Source organism: Micromys minutus, assembly GCF_963924665.1.
Source record: "Micromys minutus genome assembly, chromosome: 16".
NCBI classification, from domain to species: domain Eukaryota; kingdom Metazoa; phylum Chordata; class Mammalia; order Rodentia; family Muridae; genus Micromys; species Micromys minutus.
The window spans coordinates 12,541,319-12,559,414 of record NC_137985.1 but is presented as its reverse complement, the minus strand read 5'-3'; the positions used below and the strand labels follow the sequence as shown (position 1 = coordinate 12,559,414).

The following is an 18,096-nucleotide window of genomic DNA, read 5'->3' as shown; positions in this document are numbered from 1 at the left end:
ACCAAGGCCCCTGTGTACCTAAGACAACTTCTGTGTTGCTGATGTTCATCCACAGCCCTCTTTTTGTCTTGAGCCAGAATCTTACTCAGTTGATCAGGATGACCTTGAACTCATTTCTGAAACTGATCTAAGCATTGAACTTGAGTTGATTTTTAACAGCCTCCTGAGTTTCACCAACCCTGGCTGAATAACGTGCCTTAAGTTACATATCTCCTCTCCACTTGGGTACATGCAAGGCACCTTTAAAGACCTAGATGTTGGGTTGTTCCATACTTTAGAGGCAAAGAGCTGAAATCCTTCCCAAAGTGCTTCAGCAATCAGCCATTGCCTGACTTAGCCACCAAAGAGAATCCAAATGGTGAAGAAGTTTTCATCCTGTTCTTAGTTACCTAGATTCCAAGTGTCAAGTGAATTGAAGAAAGAGTATACTGATTGCTTTAAAATTAAGGTATCTGGCCAGTATTCCAGTACTTGCCCAATAGCTTTTCTTCTCATCTAGAAGGAGGAAAAAGAAAGAAATAGTAATTTGAGGAGAGTAGCTCCATTATATTTAGTAAATCATTAAAACTATGAGTAATCTTAATATAATCAAAAAATGTAGTAAGATTATGACTATGGCTTTTTAAGAATTCATTATGTTTCTGACATCATAGGGTGAATAGATTTTCATTCTGTGTATTTTAATTTTTATCTTTAGAGGGATTACAGTAAATGCAATCAATCAAAGAGTGATCCCTCCAACACAGCATGCAGGTGCCTCCATTCTTACAGAGTTCATAATTCTACTCATGGTAGAGTGAAGAAATTCTACCTTAAGGAGAAAGACATCTGCCTCAATTACTGACAGACCCTGAAACAGCCTCTGGAAAGCACCATGAAGCCTGCTTAGAGCTCTTCACTTCTGTCAGCAGAGAGCTGACTCAGATAAGATTCATCCACAATTAAATTAGACTTTTGTGAGGATGTCAGGCTGGAGGGGTTGCCACCTATATGCATCACAGATTGTACCTTGGGAAATTCTTATTCAGAAGGGACATGTGTTATCAGGGTCACAAAGAACTCTGCATATATTAGACACCATCAGTGCCTGGTATGCTCAGCAGCGAGACTGGCCCTGCACCTGTCTGTCATTTGCCCCCTTTGAGTATATAGAATTTCCGCACCTTACATCCCTCTTTATTTCTTGACCTACCTGGCGACCTAACTATTCATTTTTGTTTAAAAACAGCAGGGTCAGAGAATTATAGACACGTTTCACTCCTCACATCCACATGTACCAAATGCTTCCAAAACAGCTCGAATTATTTCAGATTGAAGGTTCTACTCTTTGGTTTTTTATTTAAGTTAACTGGTTGATTGTACCTTTTTTTCTAAGTTAAGTCAGTTTGATGATGGACAGAAGATATTGTATTACAGTTATTATAAGTTTTCTTGGGGTTCTGTAATTCTTGAAATTACATATTCTGTAATAACTGCTCACTTCTACCCTCTTCCAAAAGAAAAATTAAGGCTTTGCCTACAAGTTAAGATGTTGTGGGGAATGTAACCACATAAGTCTTAAATAAAATATTTTAAAAAGTAGCATCCTAAAGAAGAATGTACATATATTTTTATATAAGCATACTAAAATATAAATAGCAGATAAAACACACAAAACATCAAATTGGCCATATTATCCCATTTTGAGTGTACAGTTTGGTAGTGTTTAGTCAGTATATTTAAACTGACATTTTGTAAAGGAAACTAATGGTCTTATGAAGAAAACAAAGAGACATTGTGTCAAATAGATGTCTACACCTAAAATGGGATTTAAATTGAATGTATATGAAGAAGAAATAGTAAAAAAAGGGTCATTCTAAATTTTCTCCTTAAGTAAAGCATCAGGATGATCGAGGAGTATCATTACATACTCTAAATGCCTTTCATATTATACAGTTACACAAGTGGTTATTTGGTTTGCTTCATGATTACATAACAAGAGATGAGTATTATGATGACTAAGAACAAAGTGAAGTTTTGTTATATACATATTTTAAAAAACTATAATGATATAACCAAAAACCTATCTTATAATAAAACTAGACAATTTAATTATCAGATAACATTTCTTGAGGGTTTCTGAGAGACATTTAGACTCATAAGAAGCTGTTAAGGAGATTGCAAACCAAGTGGCTTTCATCTGGTCAATAAGCCAGCTCTTTCAACCCAGAGAAAATCACTTTGAAATGCCGTATTATTCCAACCTCTTATTTTTGGTCTGAGACTTGTTCACTCATCCAGGCATCCCTTGGGGTTTGCTGTAAAGTGTCATCTCAACCCACAGCACCATTATTCCACATTTGAAGCCAAGACAGTGCTTTGCACTGCCCATTGCTCACCACCATCGGGTCATTAAATAACAATAATTTCACGAGATGCAGCAACCTAAAGAGCACCCCTGCTGTATTATCTACTATTTTCTATCTGTTTGCATATTTCTTGAATGCCTAATATTTATTTATGCAGAGTGCACACATGTGAGTCAAAAGGTATTTTGTCAATTATGTGCTCAATGATATTTAGTTTAAGCTTAGTCTTGTAGTTTCTAATGCGAATCACCAAATAGTGATATTGTTGTCCAAGGGATGCTGAGATATGACCTTTCTCTCTTTGATGTGGAATGTGGCAGTTCTTTGAAACAAACAATAATGTATGTAACCTAGTGGTTTCTTGAAACATGGACCTAGAAGTGTTTGGTACATACGCTTTTCTGTTTCTAAATTTATATCATTTACTCATGCCTCCCAGGATTTGCTAATAGCACACAGACATTGAAAAGCAAACTTCTTAGCTTATATTTGTAATGTCTGAGTGACATTTGCTCAAAGTGGTCAAATCACTAGGGCTCATTCCTGGAGTGAGGGGGAAAAGGAGGAAACAGGAGGCATGTTAAACAGAATAGAAATCTACTCTAAAGGAACATTCAGATCTGCACCCCTTGGGAGATGAGTTTGGTAAAAAGGTTAAACAAACCTCCTCTCACTCTTGTGGGAGCTTAAAATAAATTTCATCTCCATTCGTGTCAGCCTTCCTGTACAGCTGTCCCTAAACATCTGCTGTACATTCGCCCCCTCACAGTTTACATATGCTTGTGTAAACTATTTATTTGTAATACATAATTAGCAGTAAAGTGTATGCTTGGTTTTTAACTACATATACTCAGGGGTAGAGTTAGAAGAAAACTCTTGAACTCTGTCAGATGAATCTATGAGATGTAAAGCTTGCCAGCAACAATTTCACTTCCTTTTCAGCAGCTGTTGGTCATAAGAATTGTTTTCATGTGTTTAGGTTATTGTAGTTTAGGGCAGAATTGTGGAGTTGTGCGAGGTCCTCCATCCAAGGCAGAGCTTGACAGTCCCAGGCCTGGGAACTACACTGTAGGATTAAATCAGCCTCCAGGGCTATGGATAAGTGTGACTGCCCAGATACTTGGAAGCTATAGTCTTCATAGACATGCAGAGAAAATTAAGTAGTCCTCTGGAGACACAACCTTGTGATGACCTGGCTAGATCAATCTTCCAAGGTCTTGATTTTGTTGGCAGAATAAATGCTTCTGTAAAGACCAAGATCCAACTGAGGTTGGGCAAAGACTGCAGAACACTAGTTGCTGGGAGCAAACGGGGATTCTAGCTGTCAGGGTGACTGATGGTTTTGCCACATGTGAATGCTTTATGAAGAAATGAGGTCAAATGGCGCTACCACAAGCAGCAGGGGGGTTCTTTTATTCTTGGCCATGAGCAGGAAGCTCAGAACCCATCAGGTTAACTTGCTGGAGATGGCAAACATCTCACCAGTACCAAAAAGGAGCCCCATTCAAAGCATTAGACTCCCAGAACTGACCATCCCTAGGAAATCCCTCAGTAGCAGCAGAAATACTCTTTATCAAGGGAAATGTGGTTTCTGCATGGATCTATCTATCCTTCTCAAATCATGGCACCAGTTCCCCAAATTAAGTGATTCTGGACTCCATATTTCTGGCATTTTAGGTTAATATGCAGCTTTGGGGTCGAGCTCATGAGGCAGGAAAGTACACCAGGGACAGAGTTACTGCAATCTTCTCAGCAACATAGACAGCTTTGGACTTTGTTGTTCTGGAAGCTTCCAAAAGGTTATAAGAAGAGGTCATGTGATCTGGTGGTTGAGATGTGATTAGAGTTAAGTATGAGACTAAATGGGCACAGCACGGATGATTTGGAGAGGTTAGGCATATCCATGGGCTACTGGGAGTGTTGGAGAGGCTGGCTGCTGCTGCCCTTTGCCTAGCACTGTAATATTCTCCTTCTTGTTCTGCCTGAGGTTTGATATGCTGCCCCCTGAACTTTGAACTTATATTCTGTTTTCATTTTCTTTATAAATTGCTACATTAGAATACCTTGCCATACCTGGCTTTTATTTTCCAAAGCGATACCAGGAGTGGAATCAGAAGATAAACAATTTATTCTTGGGTAACTGAAATGTTGTTGTTGTTGATAATGATGATGTTGCTGTTGATGATAATGATGGTAATGATGATGATCACTGTGTTTGGGACACAGTGCTAAGTCACTCTCTTGGTTCTTGAGCACAGAAGGTTATTTTCCACAACAGCAGAACCCATCAGTTACCAGCAGTTTTGATGTGGAGGATGGGCAGCTGAAGGGATGAAGTTTACATTTGGCCTTTTATTGAGGCATATTTGTCAGCGATGGCAACATGAGACCAATCTGGCATACCTGGATAATCAACGGATTTCTAGATGGTGTTTCTGTGACCAAGTACAAGGTGGTTTAAACTCTAGGAACATTCTTAGTGTATATCTCTAATTAATCCCCCTTGCTTCTGGTCATTAAGATCAACCTGTCCACAGTGCTCTCATCTTTCTGTGTGTAAAGCTGTTGGTTATCTTTTTCAATATCTCATTTCACACAGTCTGTTCCCTTGACATAGTCATCTCTGTGCCCTGATACGTTAGTTCTTAGTTTCTCCCCATGCTCCTTTTCAACTTCACAAGGCAACATAAAACATGGCACCATGTTGTAGTATTTCTTGTATCCTTAGATGAATTTAGCAATGATTCCACATTGTTTATCTACTTATCTACCACAGGAGAACTATATTCTGCATTATATTTGGCTGCGAGCAAGCCCACTTGAACCTGTGGTCTTCTCTGTCCAGGAGAATACCTTGTCCATGTGTAAACTTTGAACGATTCAAAACTGAGTTACTTTAATCAAATCCTCTACAACTTCAGGCTGCCCATCAGTTATTACAATTCTGATGCTAGCTCTTCTGGAAAGAGACACTCAACACCTCCTTTCTTCACTTGTGTCTGATAAACAAACACCCCTATCTTTTTGCTTCCAGCCCCTCAAAACTTTCTTTGTTCACGGGAAAAAAGGCCCTACTGTGCACCAGTTCCTCTCACATTCCTGTTCCTGATTCCTGATGTTACTTATCACTTAGTCCTGCCCTCAGAGGAGGACGAGTTCTTACAAGGGCATGGCGCTTGGGATGGAGTTTTAAAGAAATGCTCACTTTATGAAGAACAGCACTGACAGAATGGAGGAGCGACATCCACAGTCTCAGAATCTGTCACACAGATTCTGGAGATCGGCCAGAGTATCCTCCATCTCAGCTGCATTTTTCCAACAACTACTGAAATCACTACTACTTAAAGATATTTGTCCATTATAGTACATTGGCTCGTCGCTATTAGACAGTTATCACAAAGTAAATGGTGGCATTATAGAAGGGTTTGTTTGGCTTTTTGTCTTAAACTTGAGTCTAAAACACGCTAACATGTTTACCCTGTGCTTTCTGTGGGAGAGGTTGCCAGGGGAAAACCGAAAGCAGATTTGTGTTATTGTTGTTGTTGTTGGTTCGTTTATTTTGCTTTATTTTGTTTTCTTTTTTTTTCTGAGGCATTTTCTCAGACAGACAAGCACAACATCAAATTATATTGGCTCAATATATATTTTTCTTATACTATGATGAATTTTTTTCTCAAAGAGACTAGTCATTTCTAAAAGCCTTGAACAGCATGCTAATCTGTGTTTGGATAGCCCCTGGTTGAATTACCCCTGAATTTAGAGAATTTACTGATGAAATGACACTTGACATTAACCATTGTTGTATAGAAATCTTTCCTGCAATGAAGGAGAACATAAAAGAGTATTCATAACCCAGGCCTGTGTGGCCATTTTCCTCTGAACAAACCTGAACGACTCTTGCTTAATACTGACCGGCTTTATCTAGTGTTCCTTAGCACTCCATGCTGTACATGCTGCGGGGGGCTGTGTGTGTGTGTGGGGGGGGGGAGATCAGAGCTCCAGGGTCATAGATAGGTTTTTAAATCAGGCCATTTGTATCACAGGAATCACAATTCACAGGGTGTATGTTTATAGTACAGAAAATAGCTAGTCCTATAAAGCAAACAATGTTTTGATTACTGAGGGACTGTGCCCACTAAAATACAATGTTCTCTTAAGATTAAAATGGTACAAACCACTTCCTGTCTCCTAGTAGCATTGCACTTATCATAGGCTGTAGTGACCCAGGGAGAAGGAGACATGCCTAGCAAGACGGATTAGAGGATAACACGGCAGATATGGAACGTAAGAGTCAGAGGTAGTGTTAATAAATGCTCACAAACCTGGGCTATGCATTTTTCATCACACACACACACACACACACACACACACACACACACACAAACACACACACACTTCCTTAGCTTCCATGCTTCTCAGAAGGTATCATACAAATTTCCAAGGAGCAAACAACCGTACCTAGATGCGGTGCGTGCACACCATATAGACTGCAAGGCAAGGGAAAGGGGCCAGAGTAGCGTGACCTTTTCACTTCCTCAATGGAGCTTCAAGTAGGATTCTGCTGGGTCCAGACCAGTTCAGTTTTGTTGAATCAAATCTGCCTTTTTAAGACACTTTGTCAGACACAGAGAGAAGGTGAAAAGGTGGATCAGCATTTTCCCAAGCCTGTTCTCAGTCTAGAATGTCTTTTGAGTGACACTTACATAACTGAAACATAGAAAAGAAAGCACTCCCATTAAGATAGCCTAAGTCAGCTGAACAGAAGCTCTCCAGGAGGGCCTCATGGGACCACTCTCCTGGGAACTTTTTAGAACTTTACATTTCTAGACCTACTGGCCCTAAGCCAATAGTCAGAAACTCAGGGAAAGAGCCCAACAATGTGAATTATGACAGGCCAAGGATCATTGGATGCACACTAGAAATGCTGAGGTAGTTGAAAACTATGTGGCTAAAGTAAGTGCAGTTACAGTCCTGTGTGACAGACCTGAGAAGAAAGAGGCAGAGCATCATGGACTCGTGTTCACGAGGCAGATCTAAGCCTATCAGCCTTGTGACTAGGAAACCATATTGTCTTCTACAGTATGAAAGCTGTTGTCTTTCACTGTGGTAAAGTTACAGTGTTAAGCTAGTTCATTTTAAGACACCTTTGGCTGTGACATTCATTGACTTTAAGTGGCTTTGGTTCAATATACCACCATATGATTGGTAATAGCAAATGCCACATTAATGATTTGTGGATCAAAGTAGCTACTATTATATTCTGTATTCTCTCTAGCTGATGTATTTCATGCTGACATATGCCTACACACACAGACACACACACACACAAACACACACACACACATACACACACACACATACACACACACACACACACACACACACACACCTTTTTTTTTCTTTTTAGACAGTCTAGCATGAAGAGAAAGCACAGCTTTATTCTTTCATATGTCATGCAGGAAGTGTATAACTGATTTCAGAAGCAAGGACCCAGAATTTAGAGCAGTGCCAAGCAACCAAGAAACATTCAACAGGCTATTGAAGAGACAGGGCTGAGCAGGTTTCCTCAAGCTTATGATCAGAAAGAAACATCTAACTTGAATTTCTCCAAAATTAAGTAGCAGGGCACAGAGGAGCTCCCTAGTACAGATGTGCTGTCCCGAGTTTGAGTGTTTATTTAACGAGTGTAGGAACGCACAGCCAAGCTGTGGCGAGGCCTATGACTAATGATACTCAGACCAGACACTTCTGTGATGCTGACTTTACCGCTGGTGTGAATCTGAGGTTTGGGAGCAGTAGTTTTCACAGGAGGGATGTCCCAAAGTGCTAAGGACAAACCATTGTTGTCCACTGTTTTTGTGTTTTGTGTTATTGCTTCTGAATATAAAGTCAGTATTTATGGAACTTTTTGTTGTTTATTCATTGAGACAGGCTAAGCTGGACTCAAGTTCTCTATGTGACAGTCTCCAAACAACATCCTTTTGTCAACCTTTCAAATTTTGGATGATGTGTACAACACTACACTCGCCTACTGCTCAACACTGGGAGTCGCCATAGGGTCTGTTATAAACTCCACTTACAGAACAAGGAAACTGAGACTTAATACTCATACAATCTGACTTTCTCTGATCACTGGGATGTGGTCACTAATCTTCATAGACTTGGACTAGGAATGGGGCATCTTTTCCTTTGACCTGGGTATGCCTTTTACTATTGGAGAAGGAGTAGATCGTGGATTCCCTTCACTGACTCAAGAGTGATATTCTCTTTTTTCATCTAATGACAGAGCTCAGTTTAAAGGCCAGGTCATGTGTCAAAGGGTATTTTCTATACTTTAAGGAGATTTTTTTTTTTGGTGAGAGCTTTGCCAAAGTGAACATCTGATTGGTGATTGATCAAGCTGGCAGAAAGGGAACTTCTGGTTGGTGATTGGCCAGGCTGGGAGAAAGGGAACTTCTGATTGGTGATTGGCCAGGCTGGGAGAAAGGGAACTTCTGATTGGTGATTGATCAGGCTGGGAGAAACGGAACTTCTGATTGGTGGTTGGTCAGGCTGGGAGAAAGGGAACTTCTGATTGGTGGTTGGTCAGCCTGGGAGAAAGGGAACTTCTGATTGGTGGTTGGTCAGGCTGGAAGCGATAGAACAACACACATCTTTCTCAAGGATATCTGTAGGGGAGATGCTGCTTGTGTTGACTTTCTGTATGTTTCACAGTTTTGCACCTTGTACAGTTTGAGTTATTTTTGGAAAACAGACACTTTCAACATGTGTAATTCACGCAGAGAGAAGGTTTAAGTAGAATATTTCTTCATGTGGCTTATTACTGAGTAGAAGCAACCTAAAGAAGAGAGTTTTTGGGTGCAGACAGCAATATGACCGGGTTATAAAATCATCCCCAAGTATTCACATGGTCAAGGTTGTCGCAGTCAGTACTGTACCTGCCTCAGGTCTCTAGTATTTATTTATTGCCTCTAAAGACAGATCTGCATGCTCCATCGGAGTCCTACACTGAGATCCATGTTCAACGGCTGACTGGGAGGCATGCCAACACTCCCTCTGAAAGACGAATGTCTCCAAGATTGATAGCTCAGTGATCTCTTTAGAGGTTGTATAAAAATATTGATTATGTTTCTAAGTTGTAGAAAATAGTCTCTGGTGTTCAGAACTAGCTTCTTTCGTTAAAATAATCCAGAAGCAGTAGAGTAAATCAATACATGGGTCATGGAAGACATCATACCTGTCATAGCTTCACAAATAGCTTTGGATTCTATTTGGAAAGGCCACTACCTTTCTGAAAGTCATAGAAACTGTTTTCTTGGCATGCTAAAACAGAAGTAAGGGTTTTCTGGTCATGTTTACTTTGCAATTGTACCAAATTCCTAACTTCTGGTGTTCTTGTCTTCCTTAAACCTGCAAGGAAAACTCACAGGCAGCATTTGTGCCAGTTGTGACTTGTGTTTTCCTTCTTCAAAACCACATATACAAATGCCATATGAGACATTGTGGGTTTGACAGGTGAAGCTGACTAAAGCACTCTCGCTTAGTGGTCTTTTGGTTTGGTTTGGTTTGGTTTTTGTTATTTTGTTTATTTTTTTGTTTGTTTGCATTAAGAAAAGTAGCAATGAACTTGCTAAAGAACAGCTCACGTTTGGGAAGCATCAATTTTGATTTGTTAATTTGAACAGTTGCTCTTACATCTTGACTGTATTCTTTGCTTTGAAGGACACATAATGGGCTTTGTGTGTTTCAAGTGAGCATTTCTGAGACACACAGAGGACCATATATATATATATATATATATATATATATATATATATATATATATATATACTTTATAACCTTTGATTTGAAAATACCTTATACACTACAAAAATAACCTTTAATCCTTTAAAAATGCTAAGTTTCAGTTGGGTTTTTTTTTTTTTTTTTTTGATTTATCATAACACCAGTAATATAAAACCAGAAAGCAGATAAGGAATTTGAGATGTTGGATGAGTCCAAGCATTTAAGTCAATAATCTTTACTGACAAGTTCAGTAAACATAAATCCCATCATCTGTGTTTCAGAATGATGGCTTAGAGATGGTTTAGTGAGAAAGAAGGTGCAGTTGAGGAGCACTCACACTCGATCCATTAAGAAAGCCACGAACCTGAGGGTCCACAGGGCCACTTCTACCTGGCAACTCTGAGGGAACCAGAGGCTCAACCAAGTAGGCTAACTTATTTAGCTGTCCATTTTCTAATATGCAACCAGGTAAAATGGTACCTTTTGTTCACTATTGAATGAAGAACAGTGGGAAACTAGAGAGATTGCTCAATGATTAAGAGCATCTGCTGTTCTTCCAGAGGACCTTCATCACACAGCTCACACTATCTGTAACTACAGTTTCAAAGAACTGGCCATCTCTGGCCTCCAACGTCACCAGTTCTCCTCCACACACACACATGCAGACCCATATACCTACACATAATGAAAAACAGTAAACATAAGTGGCTTTTTAAATGTAGCCCAGTGAGGTCATCTTGCACCTAGTTCGTTGCATGCACATTTCTATTTGGGCACTTGCTGTAGGAGATGGGCAGAGCCCTGTCAGTGCTACTTCAAACAATAGCTCATTCTTAGAGACTCTGAGAACATAAGCATCACTATAACCCAATCTGGCTGCTCCTTGTTAAATGGCTTTTTCCCCATCCAGTTTTTGACATATTTTACTGTAAGAAGAGGAAAATATTTCACTTTTAATCTAGATGGTCATAAAACTGTGGAGACTGACAAATATATTCACTGATGATGTGGGTGGAGGTAACTCTTGTGATTCCTTTGATATTTTCAGGAAAGTACTGCTGCCCTCCTTATGGGATGTGTTGCCATTGAGGACTTTTGCTTAGAGAATGCAGAGTCTTGACGGTCACCTATGCTTCATCAGAATGAACTTTATTCCTTCTCATGACACTGAACTGTCCCCTCATTTGGATCAGTTTTAAAGTAACACCTTCAAGCAGATATTTACAAGATTATAATTGTATAGAAGAAATTGGGTAACCATTGGGAAGCCATATTCAGTGGAAGAAGTGGGAAATGAAATGGAGCAGTAACCATTTCAAAGCTAAAGATGCAACTGTCCGAGTCAGTATGGAAACAGAATACTCTCAGATGCATCCTGGATCCTTCATTCTACCTTAGCCCTTTATCTTTGTGCCTTTGAAAACACACATCTCTTGCAAGCATTTCAGTTGCTATAGCGTACTTGAAGAATGTACTCTAAATTATTTCGTTTTCTATTGATAGTCTTTTAGTGTCTTTAGAGTTTTCCTCTTTTAAATTTGAAACTGTGTTATAATGAATATATCTGAAGAAATTTCTCATATAATTATGTAAAAGGCTACTACAGGTTAAAATTAAATGCATTTAAGGTCTCTAATTATACATTTTTAGGTTGACTTCTAACACATAATAAATTTGGTGCCCCAAGCCAATCCCAACAGCATTGGGAAAATCTCACTTATGGAAGTTCAATCAAGATAAGGTTAAATTCCAATGACTTTAAATTCTTTACTATCTAGCAGCAGTGAATGTTATAATTTTTGTACTGGCGCTTTAACAAAAAGATTTTCTCTAGTACACCCTTCTCAACACACTTTTCATAAGTGTGTGAGTGTGTGTGTGTGTGTGTTTCTTCCTTTCACTTTCTTCTGAATTAATCTTTTCTCTGTGTTTCCTTCCAGGACTGACATGTGACTATGGGTGTGACTATGGGACATTGTATGGGCACAAGGCCTCCTTCCTGCCTCATCCTCCTGCTCCTGAAATTGTTTGCCACCATCTCCCAGGGGTTGCCAGGAACAGGGCCTCTGGGCTTCCACTTCACACATGCCACATATAATGCTACAGTGTATGAGAACTCAGCAGCACGGACCTATGTCAACAGCCAGAACAGAATGGGTATCACCTTAATAGACCTGTCCTGGGATATCAAGTACAGAATAGTGTCCGGAGATGAGGAAGGATTTTTCAAAGCTGAAGAGGTCATCATTGCTGATTTCTGCTTTCTCAGGATAAGAACTAAAGGTGGCAACTCTGCCATATTGAACAGGGAAATTCAAGACAATTATTTATTAATCATAAAAGGTTCAGTCAGAGGAGAAGACTTGGAAGCATGGACCAAAGTAAACATCCAGGTTTTAGACATGAATGACTTGCGGCCTCTATTTTCACCCACCACCTACTCTGTCACCATCGCAGAAAGCACACCACTCAGGACTAGTGTTGCCCAGGTGACAGCCACAGATGCAGACATAGGTTCCAACGGAGAATTCTACTACTATTTCAAAAACAAGGTTGATCTTTTCTCAGTTCACCCCACAAGTGGTGTCATCTCTTTAAGTGGACGATTAAATTATGACGAGAAGAACAGATATGATCTAGAAATCTTAGCAGTGGACCGGGGGATGAAACTCTATGGTAACAATGGGGTGAGCAGTACTGCCAAGCTCTATGTTCACATTGAACGCATTAATGAGCATGCTCCAATGATCCATGTGGTCACTCATACCCCTTTCTCATTGGACAAGGAGCCAACATACGCAGTAGTGACAGTTGATGACTTGGATGAGGGTGCCAATGGAGAAATCGAATCTGTTTCCATTGTGGATGGAGATCCTTTAGAGCAGTTCTTCCTGGCTAAGGAAGGAAAGTGGATGAATGAGTATAAAGTCAAGGAGAGAAGGCAGGTGGACTGGGAAAGCATCTCCTATGGCTACAACCTCACTATCCAAGCAAAAGACAAAGGGTCACCTCAGAAGCTTTCAGAATTGAAGACAGTTCACATTGCCAACCCCAGAAGAGACAGCGGCCCAGTCAAATTTGAAAAAGATGTCTATGAAGTTAGTATAAGTGAGTTTTCTCCTCCTGGTGTCATGGTGGCCATAGTCAAGGTAAATCCTGAGCCACTGGATGTGGAATACAAACTATTGCCTGGTAAGGATGCGGAGTACTTCAAAATTAACCCCAGGTCAGGTCTGATTGTCACAGCAGAGCCCTTGAATACAGTGAAAAAGGAAGTTTATAAGCTGGAAGTGTCAGACAAGGAAGGAGATGCTAAGGCACAAGTCACCATTGGGATTGAAGATGCCAATGACCACACCCCAGAATTCCAGGAGACACTGTATGAGACTTTTGTGAATGAGAGTGTTCCTGTTGGTACAAACGTTCTGACTGTGTCTGCCTCTGATAAGGATAAAGGGGAAAATGGCTACATTACCTACAGCATCGCCAGCCTGAACCTTTTACCATTTGCCATTAATCAGTTCACAGGTGTGATCAGCACAACTGAAGAGTTAGACTTTGAATCCTCCCCAGAGACATATAGATTCATTGTGAGAGCCTCTGACTGGGGCTCCCCATACCGCCATGAAAGTGAAGTGAATGTGACCATTCGGGTAGGAAATGTAAATGACAACAGCCCTCTCTTTGAAAAAGTGGCTTGCCAGGGAGTCATTTCATATGACTTCCCTGTTGGGGGTCACATCACAGCCATCTCTGCTATTGACATTGATGAGCTCGAACTTGTAAAGTACAAAATTATTTCTGGAAACGAACTTGGCTTTTTTTATTTAAACCCAGACTCTGGTGTTTTGCAGCTGAAGAAGTCACTGATGAATTCTGGTGTTAAAAATGGCAATTTTGCCCTCAGAATCACAGCTACTGATGGGGAAAACTTTGCAGACCCCATGGCCATTAACATCTCAGTCCTCCACGGGAAAGTATCTTCAAAGAGCTTCAGTTGCAGAGAAACTCGTGTGGCTCAGAAATTGGCAGAGAAACTACTCATTAAAGCAAAAGCTAATGGGAAACTGAATCTAGAAGATGGATTTCTTGACTTTTATTCAATTAATAGGCAAGGACCACACTTTGACAAGTCTTTCCCGTCTGATGTGGCTGTGAAGGAGGACATGCCGGTTGGAACTAACATCCTGAAGATTAAAGCCTATGATGCTGACTCTGGCTTCAATGGGAAGGTGCTGTTTACAATATCAGATGGAAATACAGACAGCTGCTTCAATATTGATATGGAGACTGGACAACTTAAAGTCCTCATGCCCATGGACCGAGAGCATACTGACCTCTATGTCCTCAACATAACCATCTACGACCTTGGAAAGCCACAGAAGTCATCATGGCGTTTGCTGACTGTCAATGTGGAGGATGCTAATGACAATAACCCAGTGTTTCTTCAGGACAGCTACTCAGTCAGCATTCTTGAAAGTTCAAGTATTGGCACGGAAATTATTCAAGTGGAAGCAAGAGACAAAGACCTTGGTTCTAATGGAGAGGTAATGTACTCAGTCTTGACAGACACACACCAGTTTATCATCAACAGTTCAACTGGGATTGTTTATATAGCTGATCAATTAGACAGAGAATCCAAAGCCAACTATTCTTTGAAAATAGAAGCCAGGGACAAAGCAGAAAGTGGACAGCAGCTGTTTTCTGTTGTTACCCTGAAGATCTTTCTGGATGATGTCAATGACTGCTCTCCAGCTTTTATCCCCAGTAGCTACAGTGTGAAAGTCCTTGAAGATCTTCCTGTTGGTACTGTCATCGCTTGGCTTGAGACTCAGGATCCTGACCTTGGATTGGGGGGTCAAGTACGTTACTCATTGGTCAATGATTATAATGGGAGATTTGAAATTGACAAAGCAAGTGGTGCCATCCGCTTGAGCAAAGAGCTTGACTATGAGAAACAGCAGTTCTACAACCTGACAGTCAGGGCTAAAGACAAAGGACGGCCAGTCTCTCTGTCATCAGTTTCCTTTGTTGAGGTGGAGGTGGTAGATGTCAATGAAAACCTTCATACACCTTATTTCCCAGACTTTGCTGTCGTTGGATCTATAAAAGAAAACTCACGGATTGGAACAAGTGTGCTGCAGGTGACTGCCCATGATGAGGACTCTGGTAGGGATGGAGAGATCCAGTACTCTATCAGAGATGGCAGTGGTCTTGGGAGGTTCAACATAGATGATGAGAGTGGTAAGTTTAATGCTTGCGCTGAATGTGTTCTTTTACCTTTTCTACTTAGCACCTTTGGAGAAGGAGTGAACCAGGGCATTGGAGCAGATGGGGAAGTCTCAATTTGAGTAGAAATGACACAGAGCATGGGCCATGTCTTAGAATGGCTTGGTTTCTAAGTAGATCAGTTTAACAATGACAGTCACAGTGCCCAGTGAGTCTGTGTTGTGTTGTTTTTTTCCTTGCTCAGCATGTCTGTTAGGAGGTTATCTTCTGAGAAGCAACATCATTGTTGCCCCTGGTGATTGTATTCCTGACCCTAGCCAAATGGATGGTCCTGATACAGTAATTGCAATTGAATCGACTTTAAATTAGATGTTTGAAATTGATTTTTGAATACATCTTATATGTGAATCTTTCCCTTTACAGTAAAGCTTTGCTGTAGGGAATCATTGCCTGGTCTTTCATGTTAAACTGGCATATCTAGCCCTTCAAAAGTGGGTATTTATACCCTGTGTGCCTCATCAACACATGGTCATGTAACTTGAAAAGCATTTCTATAAAAGAACAGTCATGTCATAAATTCTATTTATGAAAGGTTTCTTGTAAATCATTTGTGAATGTTAATAGTTTATTTTAATATCTTTTTATTTGATTGAAAATGGTTTATTAAAAATATAATAAAACTTAATTAGAGGATTTTCCTTCCTATTCTCTAGGAATATTCTCTATTCCTCCCCTTTTCCCCACCCATCTGAATCTAGCCCCCTTCTCTCTCTCATTAGATAATAAACAGGCTTCTAAGTAATATTACTAAAATAAGATAAAACAAAAGCAAACACATCATAATAGAGCAAAATAAGCAAACAGAAGAAAAAGAGCCCAAGAAAAGACAGATACAAGAAACAGATATAGGCACACAGACCCATTCATTCCTACACCAGAAATCCCATAAAAACACAGCAAGGAAGTCATAACATATATGCAAAAGATTTGTAGTATAACAAAGAAAAAATAAATAAAAATAAAATGAAATTAGACAAAAAATAAGAAAAGAAAAAGTTCTGGCATTAGATTAAACTAGGAGACAAGGAACCTTGAAAGAGGTCATCAAGTATTATTTCTGTTGGCCATCTACTGCAGGGCTGTGGCTTAACCTTAAGAGGAGTTAGTTTTCCCAGAGAGATTCCCTTGCAGAGAACTAAAATCATCACTTACTAGTGGTTTTTAACTGTAGGTAGCTTCTTGATTAGGTATGGGGGCATGTCTTCACTTTTTCTTTAGTTCTGGGTCTCCCATCTTCTTTAGACCGCTGCAGCCTCTGTGCATGCAGTCTCCATCTCTGTGAGTTCACATGTGTGTCAGCGATGTGCTTGGAAGGCCTTGCTTTCCTGATATCTTCATCCCCTTTGCACTTTCTCTTCTAAAGAGTTCGTTGAGATTTAAGAAGAGGGATTTGATGGTCATAAACCATTTCCAGGTCTCTCATTCTCTGTATACTGCATAACTATAGGTCTCTGTATTTTTCCCTTATGCTATAGGAGAAAACTTCCCTGAAAAGGCTGAGCAAGGCACTGAGGGATTAGTATTGTTGAAAGGTATTAGGAGACCTTTTATTTCCCCATTCTTCTAATAGAAGAGAAGTATGTGTGTTTTACCTTAGGTCTCTGACCTACCTAGCCTCATGTTCTGGCCATTCAAGCAATATTGGATACAGATTCTATGTCATAGATCGAGGCTTAAGTCAAATTTGGCATTGTTTGGATACTCCCATAAGCTTTATGCCACCATTTTATTTGCGTAGCTTGCAGGCAGAAAAGCTTTGCTCATCAAAGGGTTTCCGCCTGGATTAGCATTTACAGGTCTTTTTTTGTCATGTGCCAAGTACCTTATGGTGCCAAAAACCAAGTTTGTAAGGGTGAAGACTCTGTCAACACCAACTCAACTTCTTCATGTCTAATGAGTTGTGTAAGTGTCTTTAACAAGAGGGCTATCCTCTCAGTTTCTGAAGAGCAATTTATAGCCTTAGCGATGGCCTGGGTTGTTTGGGGGTTCTAATGGAACCCATTTGGACAAAAACTAAGTTAGATGCAGTCCAGTGGCAGTATTGAAAGCTTCATTTGGATATAAAAGACATGCAGTTGGGACTCTTACTCCTCTGTTACTTGGGATTTTATTTAGATGTATGTGTGTTTTATGAAGCTTCTACTATATTAGTATATTAGTATATTCCTTACTTCTTCTCAAACAGTCCTTAATCTTTGCTGTCTTTCCCCATATTCCTTTCCTCATTCTTATTTTCCTGCCCCTTCCCACTTGATTCTCCCACTCCAGTGCCCCTTCTTGTCTTTACATTACTATTTATTCTGTTTTTCTTTTTTAGGATGGTAGATCTGTCACCCATGTCTCTTACTCACTAGTCTATTCTGTGGCTTGTAAGTTATAACCTGGGGCTTATCAGTTATAAGCTGGTCTTCATTGACTTAACAACTAATATCAATTTGTAAATAGATACATACCATATTTGTCTTTTGGGGTCTGTGTTATCTCACTCAAGATGATTTTTTACCTCTTTCCATTTCTAAAAATTTCCCTTTTTACTGGCTGAGTAACATTAAATTCTCATATCTATATTTATATCTATATCTATATCTATATCTAATATCTATATCTATATCTATATCTATATCTATATCTATATCTATATCTATATCTATATCTATATCTATATCTATATCTA

General features: G+C 39.8%; 1 protein-coding gene across 3 annotated transcripts in view; it reads left to right on the top strand.

The window, feature by feature from the left end:
* Window positions 1-12,088: 12,088 nt before the first annotated feature.
* FAT3 (FAT atypical cadherin 3) overlaps window positions 12,089-18,096 on the top strand; it is a gene marked incomplete at both ends in the record, with an annotated part of 431,212 nt that continues 425,204 nt past the window's right edge. For all 3 annotated transcript variants that reach the window (XM_080930379.1, XM_080930378.1, XM_080930377.1), the window contains one exon: window positions 12,089-15,377. In XM_080930379.1, the coding sequence (XP_080786505.1) occupies window positions 12,089-15,377 (3,289 nt within the window). The remainder of the gene's footprint in view (window positions 15,378-18,096) is intronic.